The 17,633-nt window shown below is 44.0% G+C and overlaps 2 protein-coding genes across 3 annotated transcripts in view; one reads left to right on the top strand and one right to left on the bottom strand.

Moving 5' to 3' along the window:
• The window catches only part of nalcn (sodium leak channel, non-selective), a 240,857-nt gene extending 238,762 nt beyond the window's left edge, over nucleotides 1-2,095 (bottom strand). The window contains exon 1 of the mRNA XM_069890481.1: nucleotides 1,960-2,095. Coding sequence (XP_069746582.1) covers nucleotides 1,960-2,067 — 108 coding nt within the window. The 5' untranslated portion in view covers nucleotides 2,068-2,095. The remainder of the gene's footprint in view (nucleotides 1-1,959) is intronic.
• Nucleotides 2,096-4,390: 2,295 nt separating this feature from the next.
• Nucleotides 4,391-17,633, top strand: part of itgbl1 (integrin, beta-like 1) — a 209,054-nt gene continuing 195,811 nt past the window's right edge. Inside the window, exons 1-3 of one of the 2 annotated variants that reach the window (XM_069892397.1) lie at nucleotides 4,391-4,486; nucleotides 6,527-6,613; nucleotides 16,625-16,815. In XM_069892397.1, the coding sequence (XP_069748498.1) occupies nucleotides 6,534-6,613; nucleotides 16,625-16,815 (271 nt within the window). In that variant the 5' untranslated portion in view covers nucleotides 4,391-4,486; nucleotides 6,527-6,533. Of the gene's footprint in view, nucleotides 4,487-4,519; nucleotides 4,772-6,526; nucleotides 6,614-16,624; nucleotides 16,816-17,633 lie in introns of those variants that run through there. The other variant, XM_069892396.1, reaches the window with a different exon arrangement.

Genomic DNA, 17,633 nt, shown 5'->3' with positions numbered 1-17,633 from the left:
CCTCCCCCCTCTCCCTCCCCCCTCTCCCTCCCCCCCTCTCCCTCCCCCCTCTCCCTCCCCCCCTCTCCCTCCCCCCCTCTCCCTCCCCCCCTCCCTCTCCCCCCTCCCTCTCCCCCCTCCCTCTCCCCCCTCCCTCTCCCCCCTCCCTCTCCCCCCCTCCCTCTCCCTCCCTCTCCCCCCTCCCTCTCCCCCCTCCCTCTCCCCCCCTCCCTCTCCCCCCCTCCCTCACCCCCCCTCCCTCACCCCCCCTCCCTCACCCTCCCTCCCTCACCCTCCCTCCCTCACCCTCCCTCACCCTCCCTCCCTCACCCTCCCTCCCTCTCCCCCCCTCCCTCTCCCCCCTCCCTCTCCCCCCTCCCTCTCCCCCCCTCCCTCTCCCTCCCTCTCCCCCCTCCCTCTCCCCCCTCCCTCTCCCCCCCTCCCTCTCACCCCCTCCCTCACCCCCCCTCCCTCACCCCCCCTCCCTCACCCTCCCTCCCTCACCCTCCCTCCCTCACCCTCCCTCACCCTCCCTCCCTCACCCTCCCTCCCTCTCCCCCCCTCCCTCTCCCCCCTCCCTCTCCCCCCCTCCCTCTCCCCCCCTCCCTCTCCCCCCTCCCTCTCCCCCTCTCTCTCCATCTCTCCCTCTCTCTCCCTCTCTCTCCCTCTCTCTCCCTCTCTCTCCCTCTCTCTCCCTCTCTCTCCCTCTCTCCCTCTCTCTCCCTCTCTCTCCCTCGACATCATGTCACTACTGTGGACATCGCTGGAAGTGTCGTGGGTAAGGTATGCACTACTTAAGCAGGCGGTATGTTAGGTCTGCTTTGTTCATGAATGAGTGAGTCAAACACCAGACTGAGTCGAAATCAAGGTTCTTTGTTCTTTATTGCCGGATTGTAACACTTGCAACTAACAGTGTTAGTTGGAGAAGGCGCATTCTGCCGTTATCAGCAAGGGGTGTTTTTTATATACCTTAGGATACGTACTTAGTAAATTATCATACCATTGAATAATACCGTCCAATGAATAAACTGTTGCTGTCCCTCTCTGCTAGCCTCCTGCACATCAATTTGTCATCCCCACTCTTATCTTGAGAGTACAAGGTCACAACTGCATCTTGTTACGGCCCAGCACTGGGTGATTCCCTCTACATTCCCAGCTCATGATGTTTTTACCTAACAGGTAGTACTGCAATAGGTCAATGCTTGCAGACATCTGCTCCCCTATCCCCCCCATTGGTACAGGGAACAAGGAGTGTGCATTAAAATCCCTGTCTTAGTAACAGCATATTACTTAACACTGAGCCACACCCTGAGGTACAAGGACCAGGAGTGTCTGCTGAAGTCCCTGTCTGTGAGAGTGTAGAAGATAGGTGGCCATTGGTATCAGAGTCCAACCTGGGTCTGGTGTGAATTTCTATATAGTTGTTTAGTAATATACTAATTGAGTATCTTTTGACCTCCTCCCCTGTTTAACTCCTGTGTGTTCATTAAAGTTACCTGTGACTGTAACACTTGTGTCCAGACTCATCTCTCTGTGAACCCACCAAACCTGATACCTTCCAAATACAAAAACCACAATCCACATATAACAGATGGCCACTCAATAGGTAAAGAGGAGATGGAAACAGTGGAACCAGAGGTGGGGATTATTTAACATTAAAAATGGTGACCTTGGCACTGGGTTCAAGGATGTCCAGGATTAACACAGAAGAAAACCTTAAGAATCAATATATGCATTTGCATAGCACCTTGAATAAAAAAAAATCACTGCAAGGTGATCCTCTGTGAAAGGAACACTGAGTGTGAGTCAGGGAGGAAGTCACGGGGCAAGAGCCTGCACAATGCCACAGGGGGGAGCAGCAGATCTCACGCAGCTCGGGACATGGCCCCTGATCGACCACCCAGAGCCAGGGACGTGACTCAGAACCAAGGATTAATCCTTCAGGATTAGGGGGAGAAGGCTGGGTCAAGGCCAACTCACCGGTTTGTTAATCCACAGAATGTCTGCATTGTCTGTCAGCATTTCATCTGGACCAAAGTCCGTCACTGGCTGAGACTCCACTCTCGAACTCTGCTTCCGTTTCAACATCTTTGACGTACACTTCCTCCAAGCAGTAATTTCTAAAACGCAAAGCACAGTTAAATCAGAGTGGACGTGAAGAGGGTGTTTCCTATGGTGGGGGAGTCTGGGACCAGAGGGCACAGCCTCAGAATATAACAACATCCCTTTAGAGCAGAGGTGAGGAGGAATTTCTTCATCCAGAGGGTGGTGAATCTGTGGAATTTCTTGCTGCGGATGGCTGTGGAGGCTGCTGTTGGGTATAATTAAAACGATGGAGGGTAGGTGCTTGATTAGGAAGGAAATCAAGGGTTATGGGGAGAAGTTAGGAGAATGGGCTTGAAATGGATAGTAAATCAGCCATCTTGGAATGGTGGGATAGACTCAATGGGCCAATGGCCTAAATTCATTCCTATGTCTTATAGCCTTTACATCAGAATCTGGAGTGAGGGGCAGCCTTTGTACATCCTTCTCAACTCTAATCAAAGACGAACAACGAGCACTTCCAGAGGGAAAAAAAACTCACGACTACAATTAACACTTGCTTTCCACACTTTTAATTCACAATTAAAATTAAAATTGTTAACTGCTTAGTTGACAATTTTTAAAATGCTATCACATTCAGCTTTGTGACAACATCCAATTAAGAGCTTTCCCTCACCTCAGAATAATAATGATCCTGCCCCAGACACCAATGGATCAAAGTGAAACAAAATCCTGGCTAAAGTTGACCACCCAGAACCAGGGAGAAACCACTCAGGACTAGGATAAGAGTGGGTTGAATTCCAGAATTTCCTCTCCAGAGTGCAAGGAGGGGAGGGGAAGTAGGGGTGGTCTGAGTATAGCTAAGGCTGAATGATTTTGAGGTAAGTAAAGGAGACGAGATCAGACAATTTTCATGGCAGGACCTGCTTGAGAAGACCATTTTTTTTGTCATAAGGGCAGAAATGCAGTGAAGAACATTATTTGCACTTTATCTGGGCAAGTCAACCTCTATCTATATAGTGCAACTGATGGTGCAAGGATAAAAAGTCTAACAACAAAAGTGCAGGGTATAGCATAAAAAAGAAATGTACATTTAAACATTGCAAAGCATCATCTTTTACTAATGAAAAGACTGTTCAAGAATCTGATCATTAAAGTGCCGTTGAATCTTCTGCTTGAAGAGAGGGGGAAGAAAAGAGCAACCTCAACACATTCCTACCTCCCCAGGACAACCCATTGCTAATTGTCAATGTATCTACGTTGAAAAATACTACAAGGCCCTGTTTCACCACCCTTTGAGGAAGAGATTTCCATACAGAAAACTGTCTTGTTTGTACAGAGGCATCAAAATTCTTCCTTGTCACAATCTGGTGCACAAAATACACGAACTACAATAGCAAAAAATTAAATGATTGCAAATGCAAGACAGACAGAAAATAAAAGTAATATTCACAGTTGCAGTTCATGCAAAAACTTGACATTACAGTAGTGCAGATTTCAGTCATACTGGAATAGTTTATGGTAGAGTATAGTTTAGGCTAGCACAGGGAGGTTCAACAGCCTGATAGCTGTCAGATAAAAACTGTTCTCGAATCGAGAGGTGCCGGTTTTTAAGGCTTCAGTACCTTCTGCCCAAAGGTAACTGACATGAGATTGGGACCAGGGTCCTTTACGATGTTGGCTGCCTTCTTGAGGCAATGCCTCACAAACAGTAGAAGTTTTAAAAGGACATGGACCCTGATTGACCACCCAGAGCCAGGGATGTGATTCAGAGGTCCCTGTGATAGACCTCGGGGCTTTCAATGAGCTGCCAATGTTCATGAAGAGCAGAGTACGTGGGTGGTCAACAGTGAAACCAGGGAGCGGTCAATCAGAGTCTCCACTCTGGTCAATCAGGAGCCTGGCTCAGATGGAAGAATTAAACTGCAGCAGACTAAAACCTAAATGTATGCAATTTCCTGCGCTGAGTTTTCGTGCAACACGTATTTAACATGCAGGATAACGAAAGCAGCCGGGTTTGGACCACTGGCTAGAGAGTGTTGCTGGGGCAAGAAAGGTGAATCGCATTTTGATGATGATGATGATCAGAAATTAAAACCGAAGGGCTGCGGGTCCGGGCCTGTCGATGGGCTTTTGCCGAGTGATGCAGAGCATTTGATGCCGGGAGGATCCGCAGCCTCTCCCGTCCGGTCCGCGGATGCTGCAGCCCTCACCGCCTTTGCAGCTCATCAGAAGCAACAGTTCCCTCCGCTGTGCTTCGCAAGGTCGCTCCTGTCTCCAATGGTACCGCAGACCCGGCGCCGACGGACGACTGGCCTCACCACCTCCCTCCGAGCTCGCGGAGACCACCTGAAGCAGCAATCCTGCAACCTTACCTCTCTTCTCCGCACGTCCATCAGCAAACTTGGCACCGGAACTGCCCCGGTTTCCAGCGAGAAGGGGAGGGACTTCCGGTCAATGGCAGGTGCGATTGCGAGAGCCTTACCTGGTCCTTCATCAGTGACCACAAGTTCCTGAAGCTGGAGTTGCCTTTCGCAAGAGCATCAGCCAATAAACATGACCCAAGTTATAGTTTGTTAACGACTTAACTTAAATCTTACTTGTCTGTTATCTTTGCATAATGAGTGGGCTGGGATGACTATCAAGTGAGGTTTTGTGTCCTGGATAAATTTAATTATTTTGAATTTTAATGAAACAACACAGTAGAAACTCGAGCTGCCCAATTATCTCTAATTAACCTGCTAACACGGTATGTCCAAAACTAGAGGATGCAGTATCCATAGGAAGTAAAGGACCTGGGACATTTATCAGTTGCCTATCTGTTTTTGCAGATTCCTTTGCCCCTTGTCAAATAGAAGCAAAACAGACGGGCACCTGAATAAAAAGGGGAAGGGACGAGGGACCCCAGGCTAACAAGTAAGAGGTGGATACGGGTGGGAGGGTAGAAGTGATATAGGCTAAGAAGGGTAGCACTCTGGTAGAAAGTAAAGAAGGGAGGAAGAGAGAAACATGGGGGAGGGGGTAAACAGAAAGTGGAGAGGTCACTGTTGATGCTGTCTGGTTGGAGAGTGCCCAGACTGAATATAAAATGTTGCTGCACCTATTTGCAGGTGCCCTTGATTTGGAAGGACACGGAACCTTGTCCGTGTGGGAATAGTGTGTGGAATTGAAATGGTTGGCCACTGGTAGGTCCTTGCTCTTGAAATAGATAATGATGATGGTCAACCAAACAATCTTCCATTGTGCTTCCATTTTCCCTGATTGTAGGGAGCACCTGATGAAATAAATCACCCCTGCAAATTCACAGGTTTCAAGTTAATCACTTTTATTGCAACAGAGTAGAGCAAAGAATAGATGAAATGCTGGTGAGAAGTGTCCCTGATTTTGTTGCTGATGTTTGACTTCACAATTTCACGTGCTGAACTGTGAGAGAATTTGTGACTTAAGTTGTAATTCCTCCCTGTTGACCCGTGAGGTGCGAGTAGGTACAACTGGTATTGCAAACCCTGGCATTGAACAAGGAAATCTATAGATGTTGTGGCCGAGTGCAATATACAAACATGCTGGAGAATCTCAGCAGGTCACGCAGCAACCAATTAAAAGCTAGCCAAGATTTTGGGTCTCGGCCCTTTGTCACCTGAATAAAACGGTAGGGGTGAGGAAGGAAGGGGTCAATGTACAGGCAATGGATGAAAGAGAACGAAACTGAAAAGTGATTGGGGAAGAGGGCAAAGAAGAAGCTGAGAAGTGATTGGGGGAGAGGGCAAAGAAGAAGCTGAGAAATGATTGGGGGAGAGGGCAAAGAAGAAACTGAGAAGTGATTGGGGGAGAGGGTAAAGAAGGGTAGCTGGATAAATGCAGCAGTCAAAGGCTAGTCTCTCTCCTAGGTGCCAGGGATGAAAGCCCACTGCTGAGAATTCCAGGGGCCTTCTAACTCCCTGCAAGGGAAGAGAGTAGAATTTTAAGCACTTCCAAAATTTCAGTAAGCAGCCTTTGCTCACTTAAATTGGTGTAGATTGGTGTGAGAGTGTTGCTTTGAGTGGATCTTGCAGATGGGGGGAAGGGAAGGGGAGGGAGGACAATTAAGGCACCGATGGAAACCTTATGATAATAATTTATCCTCCTGATGACTAATAGCAGGCCAGAATCATGTTCCTTTTCCCCAGCCAAGTTGTTAAAAGAAGAATCAGCTAACCCGATTTTTCCATATTGCTGATAACTCCCATATTGCTGACTGGAAGCAACTAGCATCTGGTTCTGCAAATGTTTCCAATTACTGCAGCAAAGTCTCTGGAATTTGCTTCTTTTGGCTCTAAGAAATCTACCTTGCTAACGCACACAGTCTGAACTAATCAAATACACTTGCAAGAGGCGAGCAGTAGGCTGATAAAAGTTTGGAGGCAGTCGTGAATTAGCTGAAACTGACTTCACAATTTGCAGATTACTCTCTACAGAATGTACGAGAAAACCTCATGCAATAAAACTTTAATTTTGTCACTTTCAGCTTAAACATGCATGCCGACGTCCTGGTAATTCCTGTCGTCTTGCTGATTGCCGTGTGCATCCCTGGATACCTCCTGGATCCAACAAGGTGAGTTCAGTTCCTGCTGCAATTGTTTTCTGTATTTATAAACTTCTGCCAGGATCTTTTTATTGGGGTTGCAAGCATTCAGGATCAGAGAAATTTCTCCAGTCTGCTATGTAGGGATTCTTTAAATGAACTGGTGCTGCAGACTGCTGCAACAAAGATCCAAACTTTCAAATTTGTTTAGGAATACATGGGTCTGAACATCACCTCTTTGTCCACTCCACGATTGACAGTTTCTGATTGCACAGTGTTATTGGCCAATTTTGTTTTCTAAGACTGAGTTTAGATTGTGTTTCAGCAGCATTTATTTGTTATCAATCAAAGCCATAAATCCATCTTCTTTGTCCATGTTGATGATTGAGACAGGCTTATTATATCATCTTGGGTATTTGATTGCTACAGCATTCCTTCAATCGATCAGCAGGAGCATTCCAGTCTTCAAAGTTTGAATCTACTTTTGACAGGTATTAGAATAGGTATTGAGCATATCAGGTCAGATTTTTAAGAGTTGTGTGTGTTTGGAATTAATTCATTTTTAAAATATCATGCGTATGCATTTTGGGCTGTCAGTAAAGATCTTCACTGTTGGCTTAAAGGATAAGGCTCAGAGTGAATGAGATATACAAGGGACAGATTCACCAATGACAGAGGAAACTACATCTTGTAAAGATAACTAAACAGTTTTGGCTTCATGGTAAAATACCACTCTAATTTACAATCTATTAATTTATTACTACATGTATTGGACATGTTCTTGAGGTTCAATAACTTATTGGACCTCAAGAACAGGAAGCCAAAAATTGACCCTGGCTAATGGGTCTGGCACAGGTTTCTCCTTGGGATGTAATTTTGACCCCAGAGTCAGGATTCATTGCTCTTCCTTGACTGCCCTTGAGTAGGTGACATTGAGGCTTCTTGCTGAAAGCAAATGAGGCAAAATTAGACAAAGGGTTGATAGTGGTTAATACAATGCCTTTACAGTGCCAGCAATCAGGACAGGACTGGGGTTCAAATCCCTCGCTGTCTGTAAGGAGTTTTTACGTTCTCCCCGTGTCTGTGTGGGCTTTCTCCGGGTTCTCCGGTTTCCTCTCACCATTCACAAATGTACGGGGGTGGGGGTGGGGGTGGGGGGGGGTGCAGGTTAATGGGGTGTAAGCTGAGCAGCATGGATTTGTGCTGTATGCCAAAGTTTAAAAAATTACAGAACCCAAACTGGTTGCATTTCATTTCACCTGGTGGAGAAAATTGTCACTTGTAAAAGAATTACCAATGCAAAAACCAAACCTAACATGTTGATTGACCACTGGTCAACAAAACAAAATGACAAGGTAGAGTTTTACAGCACAGAAACTGGTCCTTTGGTTGAACCCGTCCATGCCGACCAAGTTGTTGCCCCAAGCTAGTCCCATTTATTTTCCTTCATATGTCCCATATCCTTCTAAACATTTTCTACTCGTGTATAGCTATCAGACTCTTGAACCTCCCTGCTCCAACACCATAATAGGACTGTCTGCACTATTGCCAAGTCACTTTTTTGCACAAGGGTAACTGAAAATTTTTAATTATCTATTTTTCTGTTTATTTATTGTCTTTGTAATTACATTAAGGATACTATTGTAGTTGTTTTCTAGTTACTTTTTGCAGTTCTGTTTATAAAGAGAGAATTTTGGTGCATATTTACATTATGCAATGTGTATGACATTAATTATTGTTATAATTTATTTTTTATTATCCTTCTGCTCCACTCTTTTCTTCACTTCCACACCCCACCTATTCAAGTCAAACAGTGTGGAAACAGGCCCTTTGGCCCAACTTGCCCACACTGACCAAAATGACCCACTCACACTGGTTCCACTTTCCTATATTTGACACATATCCCTCTAAACTCATCCTATCCATGCAGCTCTTCTTAAACTTTGCAATAATATCTGCTTCAACCACCTCCTCCAGCAGCCTTCACTCTCTGTGTAAAAAGATGCCCTCAGGTTCCTGTTAAATCTCTCCCCCCTCACCTTAAACCTATGTCCTCTTGTTACCAATTCCCTTTATTCTGGGCAAGAGACTCTGCGTTCACCTGATCTGTTCCTCTCATGATTTTATACATGTCTCTGAAATCACCCTCATCCTCTAGGATGAATAAACCACTAGCCTGCTCCACCTCCAATCCCAGCCAGACAATGTCATCCCTGCTTATTTCTAACTGCATTTAAGCTCATCTACCTAGTTTCATATACTGTAATATTGCAACATGGATATGTGGATAGGATAGGTTTTGAGGGACATGGGCCAAATGCAGGTGGAACTGGTATGGCTGGGACATTTGGTTGGCATGGGTAGGTTGGGTCTAAAGCCATCCAAACCCTTCCTAAACAAACCAGTAGCCACAAATCTGTTTTCAATGATTTATTTAATTCCTACCCTCAACATCAAGGGGGCAACAAGAATAAATAACTCTGAAAATTACCAATCAGATCTTTTGAAATAATCAGTCAATTTAATAGTAAAACACAAATACTGATGAGTGCATAAAATGTAAGCAAAAAAAGTTATACATTTACAAATCTATGTTTCATTAAACTATTTCATCAGTTGGTAGTAACATCCACCCAAGCTACTTCTTGTTTTTGTGCACTAACACCACAATTAATTACCTTAAATCTGAAGTAATTCTGTATTTCAGAACTTTTTTTTACTCGGAGGGTAGTGGATGTATGGAACAAGCTGCCAGAGGAGGTGGTTGAGGCAGGTACTATTGCAACATGGATATGTGGATAGGATGGGTTTTGAGGGACATGGGCCAAATGCAGGTGGAACTGGTATGGCTGGGTCATTTGGTTGGCATGGGTAGTTTGGGTCTAAATGCCTATTACCTCACTGTATGACTCTGTCAGTGTTAGTGAGTGGGCCAGCAATCTTTCCAGGACCCTGTTACTGGAACTGGGAGCCTTTCTGTGCTGTTTCAGAGGGTCGTTAAGATCTAGTGCCTTTGTTAATGATAGAGCTTTAAACTAACTAAAATGGTTGAGAGATGCAAATGATTGGTAAAGGAGAACACAGGATAGATAATTGAAGTCTCCAGAAAAAAATAAATAGGACAAATGTAGAACTGGATAAGAATTTCAATGCAGGGAGGACGGAGACAAATGTGAGAAGGGTGCTGACTGCAGGTTTTGCATTTACATGCATGCAGTACAATATATGAAACTAGGTAGATGAGCTTAAATGCAGTTAGAAATAAGCAGGGATGACATTGTTGGCAAAATGGAGACTTGGCTGAAGGAGGATCACAGCTGGGAACTGAACATCCAAGGAGCACATCCTATCAAAAAGACAGGCAAGGATAGAGAGGGGGTGGCTCTGATAATGAAAAAAATCATTTCAATTCCTCAATGAGAAAGGACATCAGATCAGAAGATGTAGATTCCTTGTGGGTTGAGTTGAGAAACTGCAAGATTAAAACATCCCTAATGGAAGTTACATACAGGACTCCAAATAGCAGCCAGGATGTGGGGAACAAATTAAACAGGAATTACAAGATTCAGTTTATTGTCATATTATAAAAACAGTGTTATATGACACAAATTTGCCTTTTTGCCATTGGCAGAAATTGCCTGAAGCACCTCTTTCAGTCAGAGAAAGAGAAGCAAAAAAAGAGTCCCCCTTAGAATCCTTGAGTGTCCATGCATTTGCCTCCAGCGCCTCTGCAGCCTCCACAGCCACAGTCCAAACCATTGGCAACCCAAGCTTCAGATCTGAACCTCCACCACGATTATGAACCCTACAGTGCACTTGGCACCCTCTTGCATCCCGATTCTGATACCTCTTCAGCCAGTCTCCAGCAATTCACCCAGCCTGCTTGGTTCCTCTCCTCGAGTCATGAACCACTGCCTGTGTGTTCCTCAGCCACAGAGCCCCTCACTGATCCACCACCGTGGTCATCTTCCTGTCGGTTTCCTCCTCTGCTTCTCCTTAGATGTTCACCCTGTTTTCCAGTGCCATGCGCCAGTTCTCTGCTTTTCTGGAGTCTGCAACCCCTCGATCTTAGGTACCACCATCTTGGGCATAGACCCCGAGGATGCAAGATTTTCAGTAATACCACCATCAGCTCCTTTAACAGGCCATTTAAACACTGCATGGAGCTGACGATAGTCAGACTGGACCCTGTGGAGGAACACTGCCTCCCATCCCTCCTCTCCATGGGTCTACACCAACGGCAGCGCTGCTGTTACAGCAACGTCATTCCACTGTGGCTTTTACTCATATCTTGAGGAAGGGCTCAGCCCCGAAATGTCAGTTATATACTGTATCTTCACCTCCTGTGAATGCAGTGATGTCTGCTGGTTCCTCCAGCATTTTTAGTTTTTTTAATTATAGAGAAGACATGTAAAAATGGGGCTGTTACAGTGGTCATGGGGGATTTTAATATGCAGGAAGACTGTGGAAAACAGGTTGGTGCTGGATTCCAAGAGAAGAAATTTGTGAAATGCCTACGAGATGGCTTTTTAGAGCAGCTTTTAGTTGAGCCCATTGTGGAAAAGGCGATTCTGGATTTGGTTCTAAGCAATGAACTGGGTTTGATTCAGGATCTTAAGGCAACAAAAACCCTGAGGAATTAATGATCACAAGAAGATAGAATTCACTCTGCAGTTTGAGAGGAAGAAGCTAAAGTCAGATTTGTTGGTGTTACAGTTGAATGAAGGTAACTACGGTGACATGGGAGAGGAGCTGGTCAAGGTTGACAGGAAGGGGTCTCACGCAGGGAAGATGAGGGAGCAGGAGTTTCTAGGAATAATTCAAAAGCTGTAGGATGAATTCATCACATAGAAGAAGAAGCATTCTAAAATGAACTTCAATGAAACTGGATGATAAGGTAAGTCAAAGACAGCACAAAGGCAAAAGATAGTGCAAAGCATATTGGAAAGCCCAAGGATTTGATAGTTTTTAAAAACTAACAGAAGTTAATAAATGAAGCAATAGTGAGATATGCAGGTAAGCTGGCTAATAATATAAAATAGGACACCAAAAGTATTTTCAGATATATAACAGAGAGGCAAGAGTGGAAAATGATGCTTTACTGATCCACATGTTTTGGGAATGCCAAAATTTAGAGGGTATTTGGAAAGACATTTTCCAAACTTTATCCATGATTTTTTAAAAATCAAAATAGAGCCTTGCCCTGTTTAAATCAGATGTAGCTCTGTCTGCAACTCAGGGAAAAGTTTTAGCTTTTACTACCCTGATGACCAGATGAGCAATTTTATTGAAATGGAAGAATGATTCCTCACCTACCCAGGGGTTACTTAAGCTTGGAGAAAATTAGATACAAAATTTCAATTTGTAAAGATGTTGAGCCCGTTCTTGGAATACTGTTATGACTGGAAGAATTAAGAGCTCTGAAGAGTCTGGGAGTTTGCCATCTGATGCCTGGAGGTTGCTATTTGATTCCAAACTTCCTTTAGTATTATATTAGAGGGAGGAGGAAGATTAGTATTAGTTTTATCGGCTTTCTTTTTCTTTTTTAATGCAAATAATTTAGTAAATGGGTTTAATTATGTACATTAAGGCTATGTTTTAATTGCTTTGTTTTTCATATGAATAGGCAACTAGCTAACACTGTTATATTATTCTTTCTGACTTTCTTTACATGTATATGAGATGACTGGTCATATATCTCATTGAATTTTGTATACAAGTTTATATATTAAATTCAAAGTATTTTAAAAAGGAAAATGATGCTGGAGGAGTAGTAATGGGGAACAAAGAAATGATGAGTGAATTGAATAGGTATTTTTGCATCAGTCTTCACTGTGGAAGACACCAGTGATGTGCCAGAAATTCAAGAGCATCAGGGGTCAGAAGTGAATGTAGTCATTGTTACTGAAGAGAAGGTGCTTGGGAAGCTGAAGGTGGAGACGTCATCTGGACTGGATGGCCCACACCCACGGTTCTGTAAAGGGGGTTGTGAAAAAAAATTGTGAATACATTTGGAATAATCTTTCAGGAATGGCTAGAATGATTACAGAGGATTGGAACATCACCACGCTTTAAAAATGGAGGTGGCAAAAGACAGCCAGTTGAACTTCAGTGGTGGGCAAGATTCTGGAGTCCTTTATCAAGGATGAGGTTTTGGGATTTGAAAGCACAAGGCAAAAATAGACTTTAAGAGGCATGTTTTCCTTCAGGGGCAATCCTGCATTACAAATCTGTTGGTTGTTTGAGGAAGTAACAAGCAGGGCAAACAAAGAAGAGTCAGCAGATGTTGTTTATTCAGATATTCAGAAGGCCTTTGACTAGGGGCCGCACACGAAGCCGTGAAAACAGATAAGAGTCTATAGTATTATGGGAAAGATACTAGCATAGATAGAAGGTTGGCTGACTGGCAGAAGGCAGAGTGGGAATAAAAGGAACCTTTACTGGCTAGAGGTGTTCCACAGGGGTTGGTGTTGGCTCTGCTACTTTTCACGCTACATGTAAGTGATTTAAATGATGAAATTTATAGCTTTGTGGTCAGGTTTGTGGATGAGTGGCTAGTTTTGAGGAAGCAGAAAGTTTGCAGAGGGACTTGCACGGGTTCAGAGAATGGGTAAAGAAGTGACAGATGGAACACAGCATAGGAAAGTGTATGGACATGCACTTTAGTGGAAGGATTAAAGTCACAGACTATTTTCTAAATGAGGAAAGAATTCAGAAAGTAGAGGTCCAAAGGGACTTGGGAGTCCTCATGCAAGACTCCTGAAAAGATTTTGTGAATACATTAGCAATAATCTTTCAAAATGGCTAGAATGATTACAGAAGGTCAACTTGAAGGTAAAGAAGGCAAATGCAATGTTAGCATTAATTTCAAGAGGACTAGAATATGAAGGCAAGGATGTAATTCTGAGGGTTTATAAGGCATTGGTCAGATTGCATTTGGAGTATTGTGAGCAGTTTTGGATTCCATAATCTCAGGAAGGATGTGCTACCACTGGAGAGAGTCCAGAAGAGGTTTATGAGAATGATCTCAGAGATGAGAGAGTTAACACTATGAGGAGTGTTTGATGCCTCTGGGCCTGTACTCACTGGAGTTTAGAAGAATGAGCAGGGATCTCATCAAAACTTACTGACTATTGAAATGGTGGGATAGAGAGGACGTGGTGAAGATGTTAGAAAGTCTGCAGATACTGTAGTTGAAGTAAAACACAATGCTGGAGAAATAAAGTGTCCTTTATGTAGCAAAGATAAAATTGCATAACTGATGTTTCAGTCTTGCGCCCTTCATCAAGGCATGGTAAAATGTCGCATCTGTCCGAATAATAGGTGGGGGGGGGGGGGGGGTGAAGAAGGGGAGGCGTGGTCGCAAAGCCAAGAGGTAATAGGTGGAGGAGGGAGGGAGGAAGGACACAGTAGCAAGCAATGGGAGGAGGGATGGCTAGGTGAATAGAGAGGGAAGGGGGTGGGGAGCTGACAGGGGGAAGGGGAGCAGAAACAAAATAAATGTTAATGCCATCCAGCTGGAGAGTGCCTAGACAGAAAATCAGGTGCTGCTCCTCCAATTTACAGGTGGTCTTGATGGGATAGTACAAGAGTCCATGAACAGACATGAGAGTGTGGGAGTGTAACACAGAACTGAAATGGTTAGCCACTGGGAGGTCTCTGACACTGTTGCAGACGGAGCGAAGGTGCTCAGCGAAGTGATCTCCCAATCTTCTCCCAGTCTCTCTGATGTAGAGAAGGCCACAAAGGGAACACCACATGCAGTAAATCAATCTTGCAGATACATAAGTGAAGTGTTGCTTCATTTGAAAGGCCTGCTTGAGGCTCCGGACTGTGATGAGTGAGGAGGTGTGAGTACAAGTGTGGCACCTCCTGCAGACACGAAAAAGTGCTGGGGAGGTGATTGATGGAGAGGGATGAGTGCACGAGGGAGTTACGGAGAGTGGTCCCTACAGAAGGCAGAGAGGAGGAGAAGGGAAGAGGTTTCCATCAGTGAGAGTCTAGGATTGGAGGGCATAGCCTCAGACTAGGAGTTCCTTTAGAAAAGAGATGAGGAGAAATCTCTTCAGCAGAAAGTAATGAATCTGCAGAATTTGTTGCCACAAACTGCTGTGGGGCCACAGACTAAAATCATAAAATATTTTTTACCTAGTCGGTAAGAGAGAAGTACTGAAGAAACCAACTAAACTTGACTGCTTCACAGGGAAGGGAGCCCATAAACTTTGAGCAGAGTCCTGAGGAGGCCACAGCTAAAACAAAGATGAGATTGGCTGGTCTGGATGCTTTGAAAATGTGTGAGTCTCTGTCTTCACCAAATCCCATGAGGGGTGTTGGGCACTACCAGTTTCGCCAGTAATCACAGAGAAAAAGACTGAGGGGAATGATAGGCTTTATTACACACAAAATTTGCTGGCCTCGGTCCAAGCTAGGGAAGTGCCGGAAAGGAAGAGGTGACTCGACCTTTATGGCCTGGGTCACAGGGGAGGAGTCCAGGGAGGAGTCTAGGAGAGGATGTCATCAGGAGGGTGGGCCAGCCTGTGCCTGTACTGGCCAGTACATACAATAAACCATATCATTACAAGGGGCATTTCAAATTCTAACCCCTCAGCCTCTATCAGATCACCATTTATCTTCCTTCAATGGGTGGCATGGTTAACGTAGTGGTTAGTGCAATGCTATTACAGTGCCTGCAACCCAGGTTTGAATCTGGCACTGTCTGTAAGGAGTTTGTATGTTCTCCCTGTGTCTATGTGGGTTTCCTTGGGATGTTCTGGTTTCCTCCCAACCTCCAAAAGTCTACAGGGTTTGTAGGTTTATTGGTGGATTTTGGCAGCAATGGGTCATGGGCTGGAAGGACCTGTTACTGTGCTGAATTTCCAAATGTAATTTTTAAAAAAACAAACCCAACCCACCCAATTTCTCCTCAAAATGCTCCATCCCAGACAATATTGGAAATTTCCTCCGCTTCCCCTCCTCAAGCACAGTCACATTCTTTCTACGATGCGATGGTCAGGTCTTGGGATGGTCTGATCTGTGTCTCTGAAGCAGCACTCTTATCCATTGTGGCAGGTGCCTGGGAGTCATACACAAGGAGGCTGATGATCTCATGGCTGTGCTGAGGGTGGTCTCCATAGTCAGAAGTGCAGATGTTTGATGTGTATGAAATGGAGAGCACTGTCTCCCTAGTGGACTATATGGATCCCATTCTGCAAACAATCACCAGTCCTGAGGTCAATATTTGTCCTCCATGAGCATCTCTAAAGCAGACAACTTGATCCTAAGCACTTTACTGTTTGTGACATCTCACTCGTACAAATTGGCTGCCAGGTTCCCTCTATCACAGAGATTCTACTTAATTGCCAATGTGCCATTGTTGATAATGCTGAAAAGGATAAGAAAAATGTAATAATAATGCACTATAACATAGAAAAAGGCCCTTTGGCCCTTTTAGTCAGTGCTGAACCATTTTTGCCTAGTCTCTCTGGAGCATTAAGTCCATAGCCCTCCATACTTCTCCCATCCATGTACCTGTCCAAATTCTTCTTGAATGTTAAAATTAAGCCCATCTTCACCACCTCAGCTGGCAGCTCATTCCACATTCCCACCACTCTGTGAAGAAGTTCTCCCTCATGTTCCCCCTAAACTTTTTTCCCCTTTCACCCTTAACCCATGTCCTCTGGTTTGTATCTCACCTACCCTTAGTGAAAAAAAAACTTTCTACATTTACTCTGTCTATCCCCTCATAATTTTAAATACCTCTATCAAATCTCCCCTCATTCTTCTATGCTCAGGAATAAGGTCCTTGTCTAATAATACAATTATGGAATGTCGACAGCCTGTTGCTTTCCATCCATGCTACATGACCTGGTGAGTTCCTCCAACACTTGTGTGCACTGTTAATAGGATTATTCATAGCAAGTAGATATTGTAAACTTTTTAGCTTTTAGATTATTTAACTGACTGTCATGGAATTTGGAGAATCTGGTGTTTAACTTGTCACTTTTCTCTTGCTGGTTATGTGATGGGATGACCCTACTCCAGTCCCTGTCAGCTCTCCGTGAGGGAATCTGAACGCCAGTGCCGGTCTCTGGATGGTCTGACCTGCAGCGGCCGAGGATGGTGTGACTGTGGACGATGTGTCTGCCCCATCATTGAGTCAGGGAGATTCTACGGTTCTCGATGTGAGTGCCAGGACTGGGTCTGCGAGAGATACAATGGGAAAGTCTGTGGAGGTAAATACTTTCAAACCTGCTCTCCATCACAAAGCCGATTGCCTGTCTTCCCACAATTATAGCAGTTCTCAGGAATTCTAGGCTTGTCATCTGGACAAAATTTCCATTGGACTTGGTAAACAATATCGAGATGTGCAGTTTATTTTAATTGAATTTTTTTCTTTTTCAATATTTTTATTAACATTAAAATTTAACATCTAAAAGTACAGAGTACATACAGATACATGTTAAGAGTCAAAAGATGCATTACACTTAAATCATATATCATCCAAGTTACCCTCATTTTAATAAAACAGATTATATTGATATTTTATTATAAAAAAGAAAGGAAAATCTAAACCCACAACCAAGAAAGACAGCCAAAAAAAGACAGAATTCTTATCAGATTGATAAATTACCTCATTAATCAACAGTTCTACTTTCATAACAAATCAAAGATTATACAATTAATTCAAAAGGGTCCCAGAATGTTTGAAAATTTAAATTCAAATCAGAAATTGAACATTTAATCTACTCTAAATTTAAACATGACCTGAGCATGATTAAATTAAAAATTTAAGGTAAATAACCCACCTAATTATGCTCATGGTAACATGCCTTTCTAGTCCATGAGCCCACACTGCCTAAATACACCAATATGACCAACTAACTGTGTACGTCCTTAGAACGCGGAGGAAAAAGGACCACCTGGAGGAAATCTATGTGGGCATAGGGAGAACATGCAAACCCTTAATAGGCAGCAGAGGATTCGAACCCAGATCACAGGAACTGAAATAGAGTTGCCTTAAGGCAATGCTAATCTTTTGTTCAGCCATTAG

This window comes from Narcine bancroftii, chromosome 7 (assembly GCF_036971445.1).
Source record: "Narcine bancroftii isolate sNarBan1 chromosome 7, sNarBan1.hap1, whole genome shotgun sequence".
NCBI classification, from domain to species: domain Eukaryota; kingdom Metazoa; phylum Chordata; class Chondrichthyes; order Torpediniformes; family Narcinidae; genus Narcine; species Narcine bancroftii.
This window is presented reverse-complemented; position numbering and strand designations above follow the sequence as displayed.